At 34.0% G+C, this 21,433-nt stretch overlaps 1 protein-coding gene across 3 annotated transcripts in view; it reads right to left on the minus strand.

Annotated features, from left to right (window-relative positions):
• The window catches only part of LOC150108520 (F-BAR domain only protein 2), a 521,764-nt gene that overhangs the window by 180,324 nt on the left and 320,007 nt on the right, over positions 1-21,433 (minus strand). For all 3 annotated transcript variants that reach the window (XM_090390828.1, XM_090390826.1, XM_090390825.1), the window contains one exon: positions 7,167-7,246. In XM_090390828.1, the coding sequence (XP_090246954.1) occupies positions 7,167-7,246 (80 nt within the window). The remainder of the gene's footprint in view (positions 1-7,166; positions 7,247-21,433) is intronic.

Consider the following 21,433-nt stretch of genomic DNA (forward strand, 5'->3'; position numbering starts at 1 on the left):
GATTGTACGTTATAATTTCCTTAAGCTATTTAGTAACAACAATAACATAGTCAATGAGACTTTTCTTATTCCTTGCCTCTTCTCTCCATGTGAATTTGTGCACATTATGTTGGAACATTGTGTTAGTAATAACCAATCCATGTTCTGAGCAGAAATCCAACAGGTATTTGCCATTATTGTTAGCTTTGCTCTTTTCTCTAAATTTTTCCATAATATTTTTGTATGTCTGACAATTATTTCCTATTCTGCTATTTAGATCCTCAACAAGGATCAACTTTTCATTTTTCATTGTGTCCGTTTCTTTCTCTAAAGCCTCAAAAAATTCCTCCACTTCTATCTTAGCAGAACGTTCTGTGGGATCATAGGCACGAGCAAGTCTCATTGTCTAGTTTCCCCACTGTGATATTTGCCCACATCACTCTACTTGAAACTGCCTGCGATTCAAGAAGATTAGGCTCATATTTAGTGTTGAATACTATGGTTGCTCCTCCTTTTCCTTGATTTTCATTGCCTGAATATAACATTTTGTATTTATTGCTCAGAAAGATCTCACCAGTTTTTGCCTTTTTTGTTTCAGTCACATTTATTATATCGATCTGGTACTTATCCAATTCCTCAACTAGCTTCATTTCTTTGCCATTCAGGCTGCTTATGTTGATAGTACTGATCCTATTCCTTATATATAAGATTTTTTATATATCTTAAAAAATATTGCATTTTTTACAATGACTTTAGAGCTGGTAGCAGAGGTTTCAGTAAGTCAGATACATTTTTAGATAAACATGATGTAGCAGGCGTTTATTAGATAATATGGCATATTGGGTAATCATATTTACAAATTTTGATTTCACCAAAAATACTAGGATGATGTGCAGCACACAGAGAGTAATTTTTTTCATTACCTATTTCTTTCATGAAGTTGGAGATTGGATCAGTGCCCCCTCCGCCTTTTTTTATATCTTTAATTTCATTCTGGTAATGAGATTTGATAACCATAACTCTCACATCACCTTTATTATTATTATTATTAGCACCAGAACTCCGTGGAGTCAAAAGACTCATTATGGGAGGCACACAGTTACATATAAAGCCCATCAAACAGTGCTTTTAAACTTATTCGATGAATCCGCATCAGTCACAATGCCAAGCAATACATTTCACTCACCAACTGCTCTCTGCCAGCCTGGTTGGCTGAGTGTTTAGCGCACCCACTCTCCAACCAACAGGTTGCAGGTTCAAATCCCAGTGTGGGAATGGATGTTTGTGATTGTCTTACCTTATGTACTGCTATAATCTCTTTGATATGGTGCACTATGACCTTTGCTGTCCTTGCAACATTAAAACCATAAATCATCTTCATCACCAACTGCTCTCATGCAAAGAGCCTGCTCCTTATGCAGTCTCCAAGGATGTTACCTTGTTCTAGCAGCTTCACCCATTCTATGAAAAATTTCCTTCACATTAATCTTGTAACAAAATCATTCTCTCAGTCTATCTTCGTATCCCACATCCCAAAGACCAGTTACCACCTTACTCATTCTTTTCGATCCTTTGTAATATATCCTCATCACTGTGAAAACCAGGGCAACAAATCTGTGCACAATAATCCATACGGGGCCTTCACATCACTGTTAATGTTCCAGCTTTATATGCTCTGGTTATCAATGTGTGAAGAACATTAATTTTTTTGAAAAATACTTCTTTATCAGGGTCAGCTTCTAGATTTGTTCAAACTTCAATGATATATATATATATATATATATATATATATATATATATATATATATATATATATATATATATATGTAGGAAGTATTTTTACCTTGGGTATAAATATGTTAAAGATACCAAGTAATTTTAAACCTGGTTTTACTCCATTTCCCAAGTAAACAAACAGACTAAAAGTCAAGTTTGCGCCTGCAATTGATGCAAGTCTAACTGATCCCACAGGTAGTGCAGGACCAGGGCAACTCGTGGCAAAGGTGGAACAAGCTCCGATCACTAATCTTAATATTTACCCTTAATGCCAAAACACATCTCCAAGAAGGGGATGTATGATGTTTTGTATTAAAGGCAAGGGGCCACTACCCAGACCGGTTTCGACCTTTATTGAGGTCTCGTCAGTGGGAGCTAGGCTAGAAATACCAAGATTTAGTCATACTGAGCTTGTAAGTATTTCGCCAAAACAAGTTACCATAAGGTGTATTAACCTTATTAAATAAATTATTTAATAAGGAACACCTTATGGTAACTTGTTTTGGCGAAATACTTACAAGCTCAGTATGACTAAATCTTGGTATTTCTAGCCTAGCTCCCACTGACGAGACCTCAATAAAGGTCGAAACCGGTCTGGGTAGTGGCCCCTTGCCTTTAATACAAAACATCATACATCCCCTTCTTGGAGATGTGTTTTGGCATTAAGGGTAAATATTAAGATTAGTGATCGGAGCTTGTTCCACCTTTGCCACGAGTTGCCCTGGTCCTGCACTACCTGTGGGATCAGTTAGACTTGCATCAATTGCAGGCGCAAACTTGACTTTTAGTCTGTTTGTTTACTTGGGAAATGGAGTAAAACCAGGTTTAAAATTACTTGGTATCTTTAACATTAATATATATATATATATATATATTTATATTTGGGGGACTGAGGGAATGTAATTTTACAAGTTTATTACTGAAATGAATGGAGTTACACTGGTTAGAAGTTGAAGTATAGTTCAGAAAGGTTGTGGGGGAGAAGACCCTATAATCACACGTTGATTAGTTAAATGCATCCCATTTTTATATGGTGTGTGCTTCTATCAAGACAGTTGTGTTATCAATTAATGACTGGATATGATTTAAAAATTGGCCATTCATTCCAGTTTAGGAATACAATCAGTTTTTTAAGACTTGCTTGATGAGGAATTGAAAGAATATGCTATCGATCCTTCTATTCCCTAGAATCTATTTGTTGCCATGGACAATGGCAAACTTAGGTATAACATTAGATATAAGACATTTGTTAAGAAACTGTGTGCAACTTTTGTGAATGAAGTATTTGGATCATTACATTTAATACTATTTTTGGTGAAATTAATGCAGTCCAGTAAGGGGTACCATGAATTCATGATACAAGTGAAAAATAGTTCAACAGTAGTGAAAAACGTGACAATTAAAAAAGGGCAGGGGGAAATGAAATAATTCAACTATTTAGAATTTTCTGAACTCGCTGTTCACACTGCTCCTATTAGGTTCTATACTAGTACACAGAGCAAGCTTAGTATTTTAGAAAACAACATCCATTAGCTTCCTTTTGGCTATAGACATGTTCAAGGCATGGAATGCAAATAAATATTTTAGATTAAGAATAGAACCAATGATATATCTTTGAAAGTTAATAGAAGGGAGGATCTATCTTTAGGGACTGTAGGTATGCTGGATAGGTTAGTTGCACACCATCTGTTTTGAGTGGGAACATAACTGACCATGAACATAAATTAATAATTTTATCAGCAGAATGTATTTCACAACAGAATATGCACAAGAGAACTTTATTAATTTCCTTAATCTAATGCATACTGGATCAAGCAACTATATCACACCAAAATACACCATAAACAGATTAACATTATGCATTCTACCATTCCTATTCCATAAAAAAAAATCTATTATTTTAACACAGTTGATAAATACTTAAGTTCTCCACAGCCTTTAAAGATCTAAATGAAGAAATCAAAAGCATGAAAACAGATAAATTTTTCAGCCAACATATCTGCAGTTTTAGAAAATTTATTACATTAATACTTCAGCAAAAATTCATGCAGCAGCACTTCTCCACTCTCCTCCCATAAAAAAAAAAAAAATAAATAAAAAACATTCTCCAAAATATTAGTTTTCCTATGTATACAACATCTATAACAGAGTTAAAATATATTTTGAATTAAACAAACAGAAAATGACATTTCATTACCACAAAGTGATCTAATGTTTTGCTTGCCAACCAACTTGGTTGTGATGTGTACAGTGAATCTGCCATTAGATTGCAATGGTGCCACTTATATGAATACTTTAAAGACTGCAATATCTCAATTCCCAACAACCTAATCTGAATGACAAGCTTAGGTGTTGAATATTATTCCTAACTTATTTTGCAACATCAAACAAACTAAATTATGAAAAGATGTTTGTTAACTGGCTTATATTTCATTGGATTTCAAACCAGCATCTTCAGAACAACATGTTACAGTTTACATGTGACAATGATTAAGTGAAACAATTTAAATTGTAATGGAAGTCCGAACTTCCCTTCACTCCTGATATCTTTGAATTATTCAAATTTACTTTGTATGATTTTACTTGGAAAGGAAAAAGTCTATAAACAGATTAATGGTACTGTGATGGGTTCTTTCCTCCCTTTATCTAATGAGAACATGGAACACTTTGAGAACAAAATACTTACCACATCTACTTAGAAACCTTTAGTGTCGATGATGCATTTACCATTTGGCCTATCAGCAAGTAGTGAAAAACCTTACCCTAAAAGTCAATACCCCAAAATTCACTTCATAGTAGAAAAAAGAATCAAATAAGACTTCTCTTGACACATTAGTTGCTTGCCTTTTAGATCATTCACTATCTTTTTTTCCATTCAGAGAAAGCCCACACACACACACAAAGGCTATTTATTCTAATGATACAGCTCTTTCCATAATTCAAATATCTTTACCATACTTTCTTGGCCAATGGCTACAGCTCCCACACAATAGACAAAATACTACACGGATCCCCGACTTCTCCCTTCTCGATATATTCTAGATACATATGAAAACATAGCCAAAGTACTAATAAAATATAGCCTTCACATCACATTCAAACCACAAGTCAAATTAGCAACTTTGATCCACTCTCCTAAGAATAAACTCCATCCTCTAGTATATCCTGGGGTATATGAAATTCCCTGTGATTGTGACTCAGCCAACTATGGACAGACAGGAAGATCTAATAACATCTGCTTGGGAGAACATAAAAAATACATTTGCTATAATTCATTATTATATCATTAGGACTGGCAGACCATGTTGCAGACATCCCTTTATACAGGATTAAATGAAAGAAAACTAATGTGCTATACAGAAGTGTTGCAGAACAGAAAGACTATTAGCGTCAGCAATGTCTAATGTGGTATTTCTTTTATACCACATTAGAGGGTGCCAAACTAAGACTTTAGATTGTTGAATTATTTCACTTACTCATTTCACATGCAAAAACTGTAACAAGTTGTTTTCACTGAATATGCTGACTTGAAATACAATGCAATATAAAATAGTTAATATACATTTTTTTTCATAATTTAGTTTGGTGTTGTAGTCCCAACAACCAAATAAAATCCTTAGAAAGAAAGAAAAAAACCAAATGAGTGAAAGCAATAAATGAAGAAAGCTTACATACTTTATTTAAAAAAAAAAAAAACTAAACAAAACTCCATATATCAAAAACGCTCACTATTAGAACTAACTCTAAGGCTGTAAATGTATCAACATTATATCAGCTAATTAGCAATTAAACCATATAAAATTCAGTGCTAAGCTTCAGCCAGTCAGAACATACTCTGATCTGATCTTTGGTGTCATCAATACAGCAAGCACAAGCACTGCATTTATAATTTTGCACACCCAACATTATTTCTCTCTTTTTTTATGGGTATAATTTCTTACTTGAAATAGCTGACGCATTGTAAAGATCCTTATCCACTCATCATACTTCATCATTCTTTAAGGATCCATTATATGATTAGATAATTACAGTCATCCATCCATAGGCAATTTTAAATTATTTTCACTAGATATTACTTCATGATTTTATTATACCATCATCAATGTCTACAATTATTGAATATTGTAGACATTGATGATGACCTATTATTTGTTTTTAGCTTATGCCATCTGTCTACCTTTCCAATCTTCTATTTTGCAATGGTTATTTACTTTTTCATCATATTTACATATTTCACGATTTTTTAGAAAGAGATGACTAGAGTAGAGATACTAATTTTTAGTGGAACCTGTGGCATAGTAATTAAATAATAAAGTAACACATAAAAACTACAGTGATATCTTTAATTAGTAAAAGGACAGATATTTCGTCCTTTTTAGGAATGGAATACAGGCAAAATGTTTGGTGGATCACCTATTAAAATACAATTGTTACCGTGTGCTAGGAAATAATAGAAATAACAAATTTAATCTATTAAGATAAATGGTTTTTTACATAAGATAAAAGTCTCCCAGATCTTTGAGAGATACATATAATCATTTCTATTTAAATTTGGTCTGTGTAAGATAGTTTCACAACTTTCTTTGAATAAGCGTTCATATTTGAATCTGCATCTATGGAGGAGAACTGCTTTATCCTACTGGACACTATGAGTAGAGTCAATACTGTGCTGCACCAGACCAGACTTCAGAGGTTTGTTATAATCAATATAATATTGATGTTCTTTTATTCTTTTTTTCCAAAGAACGGTCAGTTTGTCCAAAATAAGAGACATCGCATTCACATGGTATTTAGTAAACGCCAGCCAAAGACAGAGAAGACAGTTTATCCTTTGTAGAAGGTAATAAAGAAGAAATTTTGTTGATAGGAATATATGTTGGAATCAATTGATACTTTTTTAGAATTCTACCTATAGGTTCTGAGATTCCTGGAATGTACAGAATAGGAACTCTGAGGACTGTTGAAGAAACTGTAGGAGTTGTAATCATTTGAGTAGAGATTACTGTAAATTATCGTAAAGCATGTAAATGAAGATGGCTCTCTATATTAGCAGACTGACAGATGAAAGGGAGAGAAAATTAAACACCGAGTAAATATCAAAAGAAAGGTTGTCAAAGAACAAGATGGAGGGATAATCTACAAAGGTTTGACATGAGATGGTGGACATTGGCTAAAGACAGAAGGAACTGAAGATTAAGGGGAGGCATATATCCAGCAGTGGATGAAAATAATGAACAAGAAGACAGTCTTTTTGTTCATTAACCTGTACATCTGTAACTTGATATATGATTCTGAAATACTGCATCCTTGACAATATCAGTATATGCAACACTGCATATTTTAGAGAAAGAAGTTAATAGTTAATAGATTTCATATTTTATAAAATAAATGGTAAAAATCTCAGCACTTACTTTATAGGATGTGATACTGATGCAGATCGTTTCATAGGACCTTCATCTGGTGTTGATGCAGCACTATTATTTCTTCGATTCTGTTAATTTGATATAAGAAACAATGTAAAAAAATATATTTATAAATATAAAGAAAGCTATTAATAAATTAAAAAGGATTTCTGAAATAAACATCTCACATGGCAAATTAACTATGCGTCACATTTAGTTCATATTAAACTGGATTAACATGAATGATTGAATTTATTAACTTAATTTTTTAATGAGTAGGATCAGTGGCAGAATGATATTAAAAATGAAGATAACAGAGAAGTACTTGATATTAATATTCAAGAATGTTGGAGCAAAAAATCTAAAATGCCACAGTCACTTAAACAAAATGAAAGATGAAAAATTAAAAAGAAGTGGAAAGCAAAAATGACAATAAAACAACCCCAAGGGAAAATTCAAGATATAATTTTGCAGATAGCAAAAGTCTCTATGATTGTGCAGATAGAAAGTCTCTATCATCATGATCGATAAATACACTCAATGGGTATACAGGATACTAGGATAATACTAAATAATTAAGTTTGATTAAAGTTAAAAAAGAAAATGCTATGCTATTTTTGGCTATGGAGCTCCCTTTGTAACAACTAAGCTAAAAAAAAGTTAAAATCGAGTGAGGTTTAAATTAAAATATAATAAGTTACATATTTTGTAAAATTTTTTGGAGATAAAAGTGGTAAAAAATTGACACAAGACTTGATCAGAGCCAAGCGAATATACAATTAAAAGTGATGAGCACAATATACTGACAACTGAGTATAGAAATAATAATAATAAAAAATACCAAAAAGATGAATTATGTAAATTTTGGATTTTGAAAGAACTGAGAATAAAGAAAAGGAATAAAAACCTGTTATATATATAGGGTAAGCCAGCAACATACATGATGAGGTGCTGGCTGTTTTGATAAAACATCACATGTGGATAGCCACAAAAATAGCAAAAAACCATGCAACTGTGAGCTAGCTGCACGTTTTTTTTTGTAAAACATATATTAGGAGTTTGATTGGTTTTAGAGTACAGGAGAGTAATTTATTTTTTAATTGCTATGGGGAGGATAGTAAACAGAATTGTTCTGGATTTATGACACACACACACACACACACCGGGTGGTTCTTATTGCTAATGATTCAGAACAATGTAATAGTTTGGATTCAGTTTCAATAATAGTGAACTTTTCAATTTCAGAGGTATGTTTAAATTATATTGCATGTAAGAATATCTCAATAGTGGAATTTGTTATTGTTGCTGGTATGTTTTTTTTTTTTTTTTTTTTTTTGTGTGTGTGGCAGAAAGTAAGTAATCTGGGAGTATTAGATCTTGGTAATGCTCAATTAGGTGAGACTTAATAGAATGAATGGTAGAACCAATATAATAGTTACTGCACCCTCAGTTAAACTTATGTTATGGCATAGAATGTCAGCCTGAGTTACAGTGGTTCCATGATTTAGTAAATTTTGTAGTTTGTTGTTAGTGACGAAGACAATACTGTAATTTGAATATTCATTTTATGGCTTTCTGAATGTTTTAGATATTTGGGAATTTTAAAACTATATGCTATTTTGATATGTGGTTTTGAGAAGAAAGGATGATTTTGGGCTTAAGTGAATAAGCATAGTGCAAGTTGTTTGGGATACTGTAGAGAGCTGAAGATCTCTTTTAGACAAGTAATGACTATTCCTGACTGCATGCCTGGTCAGTGTTTTTTACCACTATGCTGTCATCACTGCTTGCTTCATTTAGCAGTTTTTCAAAGTAATTACTCCATACTTCAAGGATATCTTTTATTCCAGTTTTCATGTCACCTTTATCATCTCTAACTCCTTTTACAGCACTCTTTCCTCCATTCCTAAGCTTCTTCAACAACCTCCAGAATATTTTGCCACCTTCTTGATATTTATTTTCTATATTCTTGCCAAAGTCCCCCCATGACTTTTGTTTAGCTAGTTTTACACAGTGTTTAGCATTCTTGCATTTGTCTCTATATTCTCTAAGAGCACAAGCTGACTTATTTGACAGTAACTTTTGATATGCTTTCTTCTTTTCTTTCACTGCTTCTTTAACTTCCTGTGTCCACCAGGGAGTTCTGATTTTTCTATCCTTGCAGACAACCTCACCACATGCCTCTCTGGCTGAATCAATCAGTGTTTTCTTGAAGGCTTGCCACTGAATCTCCAAGGTTTGGTTCCTGTTCTCAAACTCTTTCATTTTTACTTCAATAATCTTTGTGTATTTTAGTCTACAGTTCACATCTGAGAGCTGCTCAACTTTTATTCGCTTTAAAACTTTCTTACATGTTATTCTTTTCAATATTATCCTGCTCAAGACAAAATAGTGATCACTTCCAATTTCAAATCCTCTGTACACTCTGGTGTCCTGCACCAGGGAGAAAACATCACTATCAACAATAACATAGTCAATGAGACTTTTCTTATTCCTAGCCTCTTCTCTCTCCATGTGAATTTGTGCACATTTTTATGTTGGAACATGGTGTTAGTAATAACCATTCCATGTACTGAGCAGAAATCCAACAGATATTTGCCATTATTATTAGCTTTGCTCTTTTGTCCAAATTTTCCCAAAATATTTTTGTATGTCTCACAATCATTTCCTACTCTGCTATTTAGATCCCCAACAAGGATCAACTTTTCATTTTTCATTGTGTCAGTTGCTTTTTCTAAAGCATCAAAAAATTCCTCCACTTCTACCTTAGTAGAACCTTCTGTGGGACCATAGGCACAAATAAGTCTCATTCTCCAGTTCCCCATTCTCATATTTGCCCACATTACTCTACTTGAGACTGACTGCCATTCAAGAAGATTAGCCGAGAAGATCGTTACTTTCTAAATACAAGAGAAGTCTGACATTAACTATTTTCTCTAATATCTTACAAAGGCAACTGGTCAGAGCAATAGGTCGATAATTATTTACTTGTGTTAGATCCTTTCCTGGTTTTGGGATATAAATGACAACTAACTTATGCCAGAATCTGGAAACACTTCCTCTGCAAGTATTATATTGTATATTAAGGGGAGATCCACAGAAGATGATGGTAGATGTTTCGTCATTTCATAATGGATGTCATGGCCCTACTGCACTAGGGTGAGTGAGACAGTAAAAGAGATTTTTTTTAATTCCTCTTTAACAAATGGCTAATTGCATGGCTCAAGTCCACTGACAGAAAAATTTAGCCTTTGTTTCTCTTGCTGCTCTTTCAGTATTAAAAATTCAAGAGGATATGAAGCTGTTACTGAAATTCTGGCAAAATTTTCTCCTCAAGTGTCTGCAATAGTTTTGGGATCAGCAATATCTACCTTTCATTTTCTGGATGTTATCCCATACAATTTTTGCACTGGTCATTTGAATAATTGATGAGGTAAATTAGACTAAGATTGTTTTCAACTCTGACATCTCACATATGTGCTTTGGCATGAGCACTCTTAAAAGCTATCTACAAAATATACCCCATGCTCTACATTGATCTTTTTTTTTTTTTTTTTTTTGGCTGTCTGGCATTCTGGGTTCCACCAAGGCTTTCAATAGAGTGGAAATTGAGATGATGTTTTTAGAATGGAGGCTGTTGCTGCCTGGGCAATGCAGTTTGTTACATACTATCAAACACCAATCAATGAAGTTTGACTGATAGTATCAGCATTAAATTTTGTAAAATGGGAAAAAAGTGTTCCAGTCAGCCTGGTCCATTTTCCATATGGGCATCCATGTAGGGAAACATGGCTCCTGTGAAGACATTGTGCAAAGAACAGGAAAGTGATCACTTCGATATACACTCATGTTCATAGAAACTGCATCACCTTACATAATTTTTGGTAGTTAAATGGTCATTTTCATTGGTTTATCATTAGATATTTTGTTGCATTGCATTATCTATCATTCCTATGGGTTTTTGTATAATGTAATAGTTTCTGCTATTGCGTCAGAATTTTTTTTTATGCTATAGATAGACAGCAAGAGAGTTTTTGCATTTTTGTGCTGAGATTGCTATGGCTAGTTATGTGCAGTTAACACCTTGCAGAAAAAGTGTGATTCAGGCTTTGAATAGAAAAGGCTATTCTTCTTGTGAAATAGCTAAAAGGGTGTCCTGTGGTCAACTGCTGTGAAAAGTGAAGGAAACTGTATCTGCTGAAAGGAAGATAATGCCAAAATCGAGGTCTAAATAAAGCAGAATTTGCTTAAAAAATAGCCATGCATCTAAAGAAACTGAAATGGGAATAAAAAACAAGAGTTGTGGCAAGCTCTGTAACTGTCAGGAGAAACCTCGTTAAACAGAAAGAAACTGATAGCCAGGCGCCCTAAAAAGCTGTTAAAAAAAAAAAAAAAAAAGATATTGACTCAGTTAAATTGGTATAGAGAGCATGCTAAATGGACATGATCAGTGGAAAAGAGTATTTTTTTTTTTTTGATGAGAAAAAGTTTAACCTACAGGGCACTGGTGGCACACAGACAGTTCAAAGATGATCAGGGAAAAAATTCAATCCCGACTGTCTAGTGTCAACAATCAAATTCTCAGATGACCAACACATGTATCATGTGTTGGTTGTTTGCGTTTCACAAAAGGTTCAGTGAATGTACAAGTGTACCAGAAAATTTTAGAATTGCTGCCTACTATCAGAGACCACTTTACTGTAACAAACTAACTGCATCTTTCAGGATGAATCTGTCCCTTATAATAGGGAAAAAAAGTGTAAGCAATGCTACTATAACCCTAAAATATACCATACGAATTGAGTTTAGTACTTAAAAAGTTTTAATTTTTGTTGTAGGTTAATAAGTGGCTCAATGAACATTCAATTCAGCGACTATCGTGGCCAGGAAACAGCCCAGATCTCAACTATTGAAAATTTGTGGTATCAAATGGAGACAAATACACAAGAAGAAGACGACAAAAGGATATGGAACCATAAATTGACAATTACATCCATCAGGAAATTGATTTTGTCAATGCCAAAGTGTAATAAAGACAAGAAGAGGACCCACGAAGTACTAAACAGTAAAAAGTGAAATTTTAGTTTTGAACATTAGCAAAACTGTGTAGTTGAACTAAATTTTGATACTGGTATGTTTTTCGGGTGAAAATATCACTGTCCACTCCATTCTGAAATATTTGCAAATTGGTCAAGTTTGTGTTATTATCCTTTTTCAAATAGGCATTTAAATTTAATTACCATATGGATTCAGAGTTGCAAAATAAGGTTATCAAGACTGATTTCATTTAACTCAGCACTTGGGTGGGAAAATTGAACATACTATAATAAGAAATCCCACAGATAGACAAATCACTATTGCTTCCAGAGCAGTATTAAATTGGACATGATGGAAACGAGTATGGCTGCCCACTAGGATAGCTACTCCTCTATGAGCAGGACCACCTCCAGTTCTATCCTTGCTACAACAGTGAAATTTCTTAAGGTAGGTCCTCATTGGATCTGTTTCCTGTAGACAGAAAAGCTTATATTTCTGCAACCAAATTTTGATATCATCAATATTCTGGCAAAACCCACGACAGTTCCATTGTAAAAATTTTCCCGTTGTTTTGCCTTTATAGACTCGTCTGGTTTTCCGGAGGTTGAAGGCTTACCTTTGTCAGGTTTATATTTATTTGTTTTTGGGAAGTATGGATGGCCAGTATCCATCCCTTGCTTTGGAAAAATATTCTTTACATCTGATGTTGTCAGGGTCAGTTGGCATACTTAATTCACTTTCAGTGGATACTGAAATGTCCATTTTTTTTTTATGTGGGGGGGGGGGATGTCTGGTGATCTTTAAGAGATATCTTTGCCATAATTTTTTTGACAAGTGGGTCTCACCAAATGGAGTCATTTTTGGAGTTGTTTCTGGAGTAAAACCATAGGGCACATGATTGATACTCAACAGAGAAGTACTCGCGATCATAAAGTACAGGTATGATGAAATTATCAGGTGGTGGAATAGACATACAAATTTGAGTTGCTGTTGACATTTTCAGCATACAAGGATTTCAGAGAAGGTGTGGTGATGGATATCTTTCTTTTGGCATGAATATTTTTCTTTTTCCTGATATATGTTTTGTTCTGTTTTAATCTTTTGTATTTCTTTTTCATCTTTCCATTTCTGACATGCACATGAATAAGCTGGATGATCTCCCTGACAGTTGATGCATTTAGCTTTTTTTTGCAAAGCAAAAATTGTTATCATGTTCTTTACTACATCAGGCACAAAGCCATGACAGGCAGTTTGGGCATGCCCATATTTCTGACATTTAAAGCATCATAGTGGATTAGGGATGTACATCTTAACAGGACAGTTGTGATATCTGCTTTTACAGGTACTGGAGGCTTAGGTGTATCAAAAGAAAGGATGATGTTCTCGGTTGGAACCAGGTGACCATCCCTATGTGTCAGGTTGCACCTCACAACTGTCACCCCCCCCCTTATCTTTAAGCTCTGAATATATCTCCTCATCAGGAGCATCAAGGAGATCCCATTCTGACATTGCTCCTCTATAACAATTGTTTTATGAGGTGTTACTGTGACTGGTATTCCACCCATTGATGTTGCTCCCAGTTAGTTTCTCAGAATGCTGCTGAAGATGTCACCACAAGGAGATCAGATTGTACTTTTTTTTTTTTTTTTAAACAGTTTTGGGAGGTTCTGCCAATCCTTCTCAACCCTTTTGAATAAGGAAGGGTGGCATATTCCCTATTGGCTTTTTTTCACCTGTTGAATGGATGATCAAAAACACTGGTACTAGTATCATGTATCCTTTTTTGTTACCAAACAATGTATCTACGGTATCAGTACTTGGTTGGGACTTTGTTAAGCCCCCCCCCAATGCAATTGAGGATGATGAAGAATTCATGCTCAAAGAGTTTTTAGTTTGGCACCAGAGTTCCCCACTCACCGCAAAGCCATACATGGATGCCCAGTGATCAGCAAGCAATGAATGTGCTTGGGAATGGAATACCAATCTCTCACCCCATGGTCTGGGCATCCCAATCCCAGATTGACTTACTGCAACACCATTGACCTTTGCAGGCAAGCCCACTAGCTGACTGATTCTGGCTGGACCATCCAGGACTGCTTCTCTTGCTGAAGCAGAGACCAAAGTAGTGCAGGACTACCAGGATCCCCCTTTCTGGATGTCCACAGGTTGCACTGCACCATAAACAGAGTGGCAGGGCATTGGATCCCAGTGATGGTAGTCTGGAAGAAAGGAATAATAATAACAAAAAAAAAGACTCATAAGAAGTAGAGTGAAGAATACAGGAAGAAAAGTAATGAGAAAGAGGAAAATGAAAGGGGCCAGTACCATCACTGGGAGATCCTTTCTGCAATGAACACATGTTCCGCAGGGAGAGACTAGGGTTTTGGGCACATCAATATTACAATACAGAGGAGGAGCATCTAAAGAAGAAAGAATATTACTGGGCAATATATGATGGATTGCTTTATATGCTGAAGTTGATCAGTATTTTTTTAAATAAATTTTTAACATTTCAATAATGGGAAAGAAAAGATGCAATAAATCTGGTAGGGAATGGTTGTATTATGCTTATATGAAATTATGGGATAACCTGGTTAGTGTATCTTAACTTGTTTGAAAATAGTGGGGGTATGGTGTATGAAGAGTGTTTTTTTTTTTTTAGCAGTGTATTTATCTCTTTTTTGTTCTTTGAGTTAATGTAAATGTTTTTCAATTTGTTTTATAATGTATGGAGTAGGGTTACTAGTGATTATTTTATAAGTATTAGAATCATTGACAATCTAGGATTTTATTATGGTAATCTGTTTTGTTTATTATTACTGTAATATGTTCTTTATTGACTTTACTGATAATGTCAGGTATACTTAAAAAAAAAAAAAAAAATTATAGCATGTGAAAGTCAGTGTGGGAGATTTTGTATAGGAATTATTTTACAATTTATATTGTTTATCTCTTAAAAAATATGTTTTTGGATCATTTTCTAGTTTAGTTTGGGCTTCAATGAGGTATTCCTTTCTATGGAAAGTTTAAGGGGGGAATAGTAAAATATAACTTTTGTTTAATACTTCTATTTTGTTCAGCGAAAGCATATAGTTAAATAAATTTATAAACAAGCTAAAGACATCGTTATGTTTACTCTCTTTGGGTGTGGAGTAAATGAAAGTGGAGTGAGTAATGTCAGATGTGCTCGATTAGAAGGTAGAAATAATATCCCACTTAATACTGAGAAATTTCTGAAAAGTTAAGCTCATAAATTGGTTAAAGTTGGAAAAAAAAGCAAAGCTATTTTTAGCTATGGAGCAGTCCCTTTGTAACATGGGTCTAGGGACTGTGGTTAAACTTTGGTGTAGCAAAACAGCTGTTTTTCAGATTATTCTAGGCCCTTTTCATAGAGTTGTTTGTCTTACTCTAGGAAAAGGGGCTAGAGTAAGGCCAGCTCCAGGTAGTGCCTGGAAAGACAGACAGAATCTGACAATGTTGGAGACCTGGAAAATAACAGATTAATTAGGAAGAAAATTGTTGATTAGAAGCTAGGAATAATATCAAACTCATTGTATTATCATAGCATACGCCCAACTACTTACAGACCATATTAAAATTAGCATCCTTATCTGGTACACCAATGACTGCCCCCAGTCCCTAGAAAAGCCAGGTGTTTACCAGGCCCCTTATAATTTAAAATACCATGCTGAGGCCAAACAAGGAGAGCATTCAACATCAGAATTGCTGAACATAAGGACTATATATTTCCACCACTACAGCCACTCAGGACATGTTGACCATCTTTTGACACCCGCCAGAGAATATGCTGGAAGAAGGCCACTACTCCATTGCAGCAAATATAAATATGAAAGACTTGTAAACAAATCTGCTTCTGCCTTAAGAAACTACACAAACCCCACAAATTTGGTTGCATGAAATTTCCCCAAATTTGAAAAGCTCACATTCTCCATACTTCAGCCCCCAATAGCCAAGGATGCCCTATTTTATCCCACCATGGAGCATTATTTAGAATTTGAACTTGTTCTCATTTGACGTGCTTCAGCCTCATTACTTAGTGTAGTGCTTGTATACACATACCTTATTATATTTGTGTTCCCTGATGATAACAACTTGACTTTGCCAAAATACTGGAAGTGTTAATTAGATTTATTTTAGTTAATATATTAGTCTATGTTGCAGTTTCCTTAAAAAATAGTTATGAATAGCCAATGTATAAGCCTTACCACACGTTTGTTTATTTACTAACCCTTCCTTCCCAATTCTGTTAGTGACTATACCACTAACTAAATTAGTTCTGCTCACATATTCCAGAATGTTAATTCCTTTCTAATATCTTCATTTTTCATATGATGCCAATGATGAAATCAGTTACCTCCTCCCACTTCTCAGAAATCTCATCTGATGTCTCTACTCTGATCAGCTGCTTTACTTCCACTTAACTATCAGATTCATCAGTTAAAACTGATTTGAGCACTCATGTATACTACTAGTTTAGTGTTATGGCTAACTTCTCTCTTACTCTAAATTTATTTAACTGGTTCCCCAATCATAAGAGCTCTTCTGATTCCATTATCTAATTTCTTTATTTAATTTGTCATCTAATTAAAAGTTATGCATAAAGAAAGGAAGTATTTTATCATTTGTTCTATAACTATATTTTACATGTTTTTGCCTATTTTCATATTTAAATAGTGATTGTCACAATTAATCTGTTATAATTATTTAAGCCATGAAGACTATTGTATTTATTTAGGAGAATTTGCCAGCCTGGTTGGACTAGTGGTTCGCATATCCACTCTCTAGCCAAAAGGCTGCAGGTGTGAATCCTGCCATGGGCATGGATGTTTGCGATTGTCTGTGAAAATACTAGTGGTGAGCAGTAGATGCCAGAATGAGAGTTGTAGAGTAGGTGCCCTCCCTCGATGAGTCCTTGGAGGTGTCATGTAGTAGTAATAATAATAATAATATCCTTTGCACAAAGTAAAGGGTTGCTGTGAGTATTTCCACTTCTGATATCAGGTTCAATGCCACTTTATTTCATAAACTGAACCATGGAGATTATGAATAACAGCAGAGACAGAATGCACCCTTGCTTACCCCTGATTAAAATCAAACCAATTTCAGCTGTGACTAAAAACTTGCAAATATAACATTATCCTAATTTGTATAATGTTTGCAGCATTTTGAAAATAATTTTCTCAATGTAAAATTATATAAGTCAAGTGGATATTAGATCCAACATTATTTCAAAGCCAAATGTAGGAACTATGACAGGTTTGTAAGGTAAGTTGACTAGAGAGCATAGGGAATATATTCCCCAGCATTCAAGAGTTGCCTTAGTATGGACCATATAAAAGACATAAGTGCTGCCCAAGCATCTATATATTCGCCTTTTATTGGTCCATTTTGATAAGATTTCACTGATCTGATAACTGTTTTGAACTGGTTGGTTCTCCTCAGAAATTAGGTGGAAACCTCAAGAGAGCAAAAACTCTCGTTATTAAGTAACTTAAAATATCAGAGATATGTATTTTTCATAAGTGAACTCTCAGTTGGTGCATAAAAGTAATTACTAAAATAAAGAGCCAAAAAGCTTCAGTTTGGCTATATAAAATTATATAAATCAAGTTGATATTAGATCCAACATTATTTCAAAGTGAATGTAGAAACTATGATGGTTTCATATGGATCTAATATCCACTTGACTTATATAATTTTATTACTTGCAACATATCAAAAGAACTGTTTGGTATTATCTTTAGGTTGCATCGCTACCTTCCATTCATATTCTGCTTTTGCCTTTCTTACCAAACTGGTTTACCACTTTCTAATACATGTTCTTCAGCCACTAATCCAAGCTAATAGTTTTTATTCCATTCCCATATTTTGTAGTTTATACTACATGAGTATTTTAAAATGAGATACTGTTTATTATTGTTTATGAGATACCAATTGGTTGATAGGTGATGGATAAGGAAATACTTATTTATTTTTTTTTTAACTGCAGATTAGCAAAATAATATATTGACTGTTGGTTTTTTTTTACTGATGATATGCATAATTCCAGCTAGCTTTTTTCTCAAAATCGCTAATTACTGTTATGTTTATTGTGAGGCATGCATTTATATTGAGCAGGTGCTGTTATGATTTGTTTTTTTGCTGGTATTCTTTTTGAGAAAAAACAAACAAACATAGGGAATGCTGCAGTCATAACAGTATTTAAGTAATCTGGTATTCAAATTCCAGATGTTGGAGCCTATGTCAGTAACATAACACCACATCCTGTTTGATGATGAAATAATAAACATACAACAGAAGAACATCATTTTGCCTTCTTGTAAATCTAACATAGAGAAAATTTTGTAAATTACTAACAGAATTGAGTACTATTTTATAATTTAAGGAAATATGTTTTATGGCTTCAGGTATATTTTTGACATACAAAAATTTTTAAAAGTTTGGCTGATTACACCAAATTTGAAGATAACTGAATTCCTGTACGTGATTAGCATAATTGACTTAACTGGATGGGATACCATCATTTTAAAAAATACAGTAAAACCTCTTTTTTTACACTTTTCAGGGGACTGATGGAAAAAAGTGTACATAGTAGGAAATGTAAAAAAAAAAAACCTTTAAAAAAAGGCTAAAAGATGACTTACTGCTAGTATGTGAATCTACATACTCGATTACAAAATTTAATAACTGAAAATAAATGAATTTACAATTACTTACATTTATCTATTTAAAAAAATCTTTAATTGTTGATTGTTTTTGCTTTTCGTTTTTTTTTTTTTTTTTTTTTTGACATAGCACCAGATTGCTTTGCATTGAGTTCAATGCTTGACCTGCTTTTTACTATCATGTTCAAAGTGGACACGGAGGGTCCAAGATCTTTTGCTAAATGCACACATGTTCCGGCATGCCAATCTACACATCGCAGAATTTTTCTTCTGCCGAAATACATTTTCTGTCTATTTTCTCCATGTTACTAACATGGAAAATCCACCACCACAACTTGAAAGCAACTTTCACACGCTAAATTACATAGTAGAAATTCTGCAATATCAATTCGTACTGTGATTGAAAAATCACGGTATCGCTCATCACTACTGCAAACGTGCAGGTCACCGTGATGGCGGAAATGAAACTACAGCCGAAAGCAATGCCATCTGGGAACAGAAATGCGCAGATTTCTGCAGAAGATTCGAAAATCAGTATTGCCACCCGAGAAAAAAACGCAAATCACGGGAAATAAAGTCCAAATCAGGTTGTTAATGGTGGGAAAACAATATATCATAAGAACAGGCCTTAAGACGGGACCAACAGAAAATGACGTAAATGGCAGGAAAACGTAAAAACGGGGTTTTACTGTATATCTTTTTTTCAAACATTTTATTTTCCAAGTCAACACGTTGAAGGATATGTAACATTATAAACTGCATTCAAATGGGAGATATTTTAACATTGTAAAAATATGTACTAAAGTGTTTCTGATGTTGGTTGGTTTATGGTAAATAAACTAGTGTTTATATGATTTAATCTGATGAGAATTAAATATAAAAAGTTATTTACTTGATTGATAAATATCCGTTTTTCTTAGCCTTTTCTGAAGTAAGCTTAATAAGCCTGTATAAATCTATTTCTTCATAAATATTTCTTACATAAATCTACTTCAGGATTTTTTAGTAATATCAGTAAACAAACAATACAGACGCATACAATTCACAATTGAGATTGAAAAGCAGAACACACCTCCATTTCTAGATACACTTGTCACACGTCTTCCTTCATTGTTTACCAGAAACAGACATATACTGGACAATATATACACAAAAACTCCTACCACCACCCAACACAAAAACTAGGGGTCATTAATACACTTAAAAACAGGGTTTAAAGATTTGCTCCAATGAACAAGCACTTAAAGATGAATTAAAAGTTATCAGCAATACTTTCCTAAAAAATGGTTACAGCCAAAATACTATCGACAAAATTCTGTACAAGACCTCACTTAAAAACAAAAATAAACAAGACTATAATAAAACTGTAACCATTCCATACATTAAAGGGATATCAGACAAAATAAACAGAATACTACAAAAATACAACCCTAAAGCCATCTTTAAACCTCCTGCAAAATTAAAGAGCTTACACAACACATCCAAGGATCCACTCCTTCCACTGGCCCACCCTAGGGTATACCGTATTCATTGCACCTGTAATTTGCCCTATATAGGGGAAATAGGACGCACAATTCCTATTGGAAAAAAGAAACATAAATGACACGTTAAATATAATAACTATGGTCAAGCTGGTCTTTCTGATCATGCCCTGAACACTTTACATAGAACTGACTGGAAAAGCATCTGTTGTTTACATCACATGGTATGAACGTAAATTTAAGGAGGCCTGTGAAATTCTTATTAATCACCCTAATCTTAACAATAATGATGATCTAAAAATCGCAAACATATATTCTATCCACTTAACCTTTCTCCCTAAGAGTTAACTGTAAATAGAACCATAGGTAATCCAGGATCTTAAATCTAATATAACAATTGTCATGTTAAATTAGGGCATTATTTTCACTGTAACAAAACTATCTACATGAAAGAATGTTTCTCTGATGTTGTCTTAAATAGAATATAGCTTTAATTTATTTTATTTTATTTCATTTATTTATTGTAATTTTATTTTAATTTCACTAGAGGTCAGGCCAGTAGAATAACCATTGATCAAATCATTGTCTCTTCAGCATACTATGTGAAATGTAATTTAGCTTGTCTCTGTATATATATATACAGGGTGTTCGGGATAAATTTGACAGTTTCGTAAGGAAAAAGAAAATCTTCTTTGTATCTATTAAATTTAATGAATTGACAAAAAAACATTACAGGCAGAGTTAATTACAATACTATCAACAAGATTTACTCAAAATAACCACCATTAGCATCGATCACAGCTTCAATTCTGCTTCGGAACCTCGAACAAGCTGATGCTACAGTCTCCCTGGGAAGGGCCGCAAAAACTGTTTTAATTTTATCCATTAACTGGGCTTTTGTATTACTGGAAGTGCGATTGGTGTCTTTTTCAACTGCGCCCCATACAAAATAATCCATGGGGTTAAGGTCTGGGGAGTTTGGAGGCCAAACATTTGGACTGGTGAAGTCGTAGAAATTTTCAGACAACCATTTTTGACTTTTCCCAGAGGTGTGGCAAGGGGCCGAATCCTG

The sequence above is a fragment of the Typopeltis vanoorti genome, chromosome 3 (genome assembly GCF_054136105.1).
Source record: "Typopeltis vanoorti isolate ZY-2024b chromosome 3, IOZ_Tvanoo_1.0, whole genome shotgun sequence".
Classification (NCBI taxonomy): Eukaryota; Metazoa; Arthropoda; class Arachnida; order Uropygi; family Thelyphonidae; genus Typopeltis; species Typopeltis vanoorti.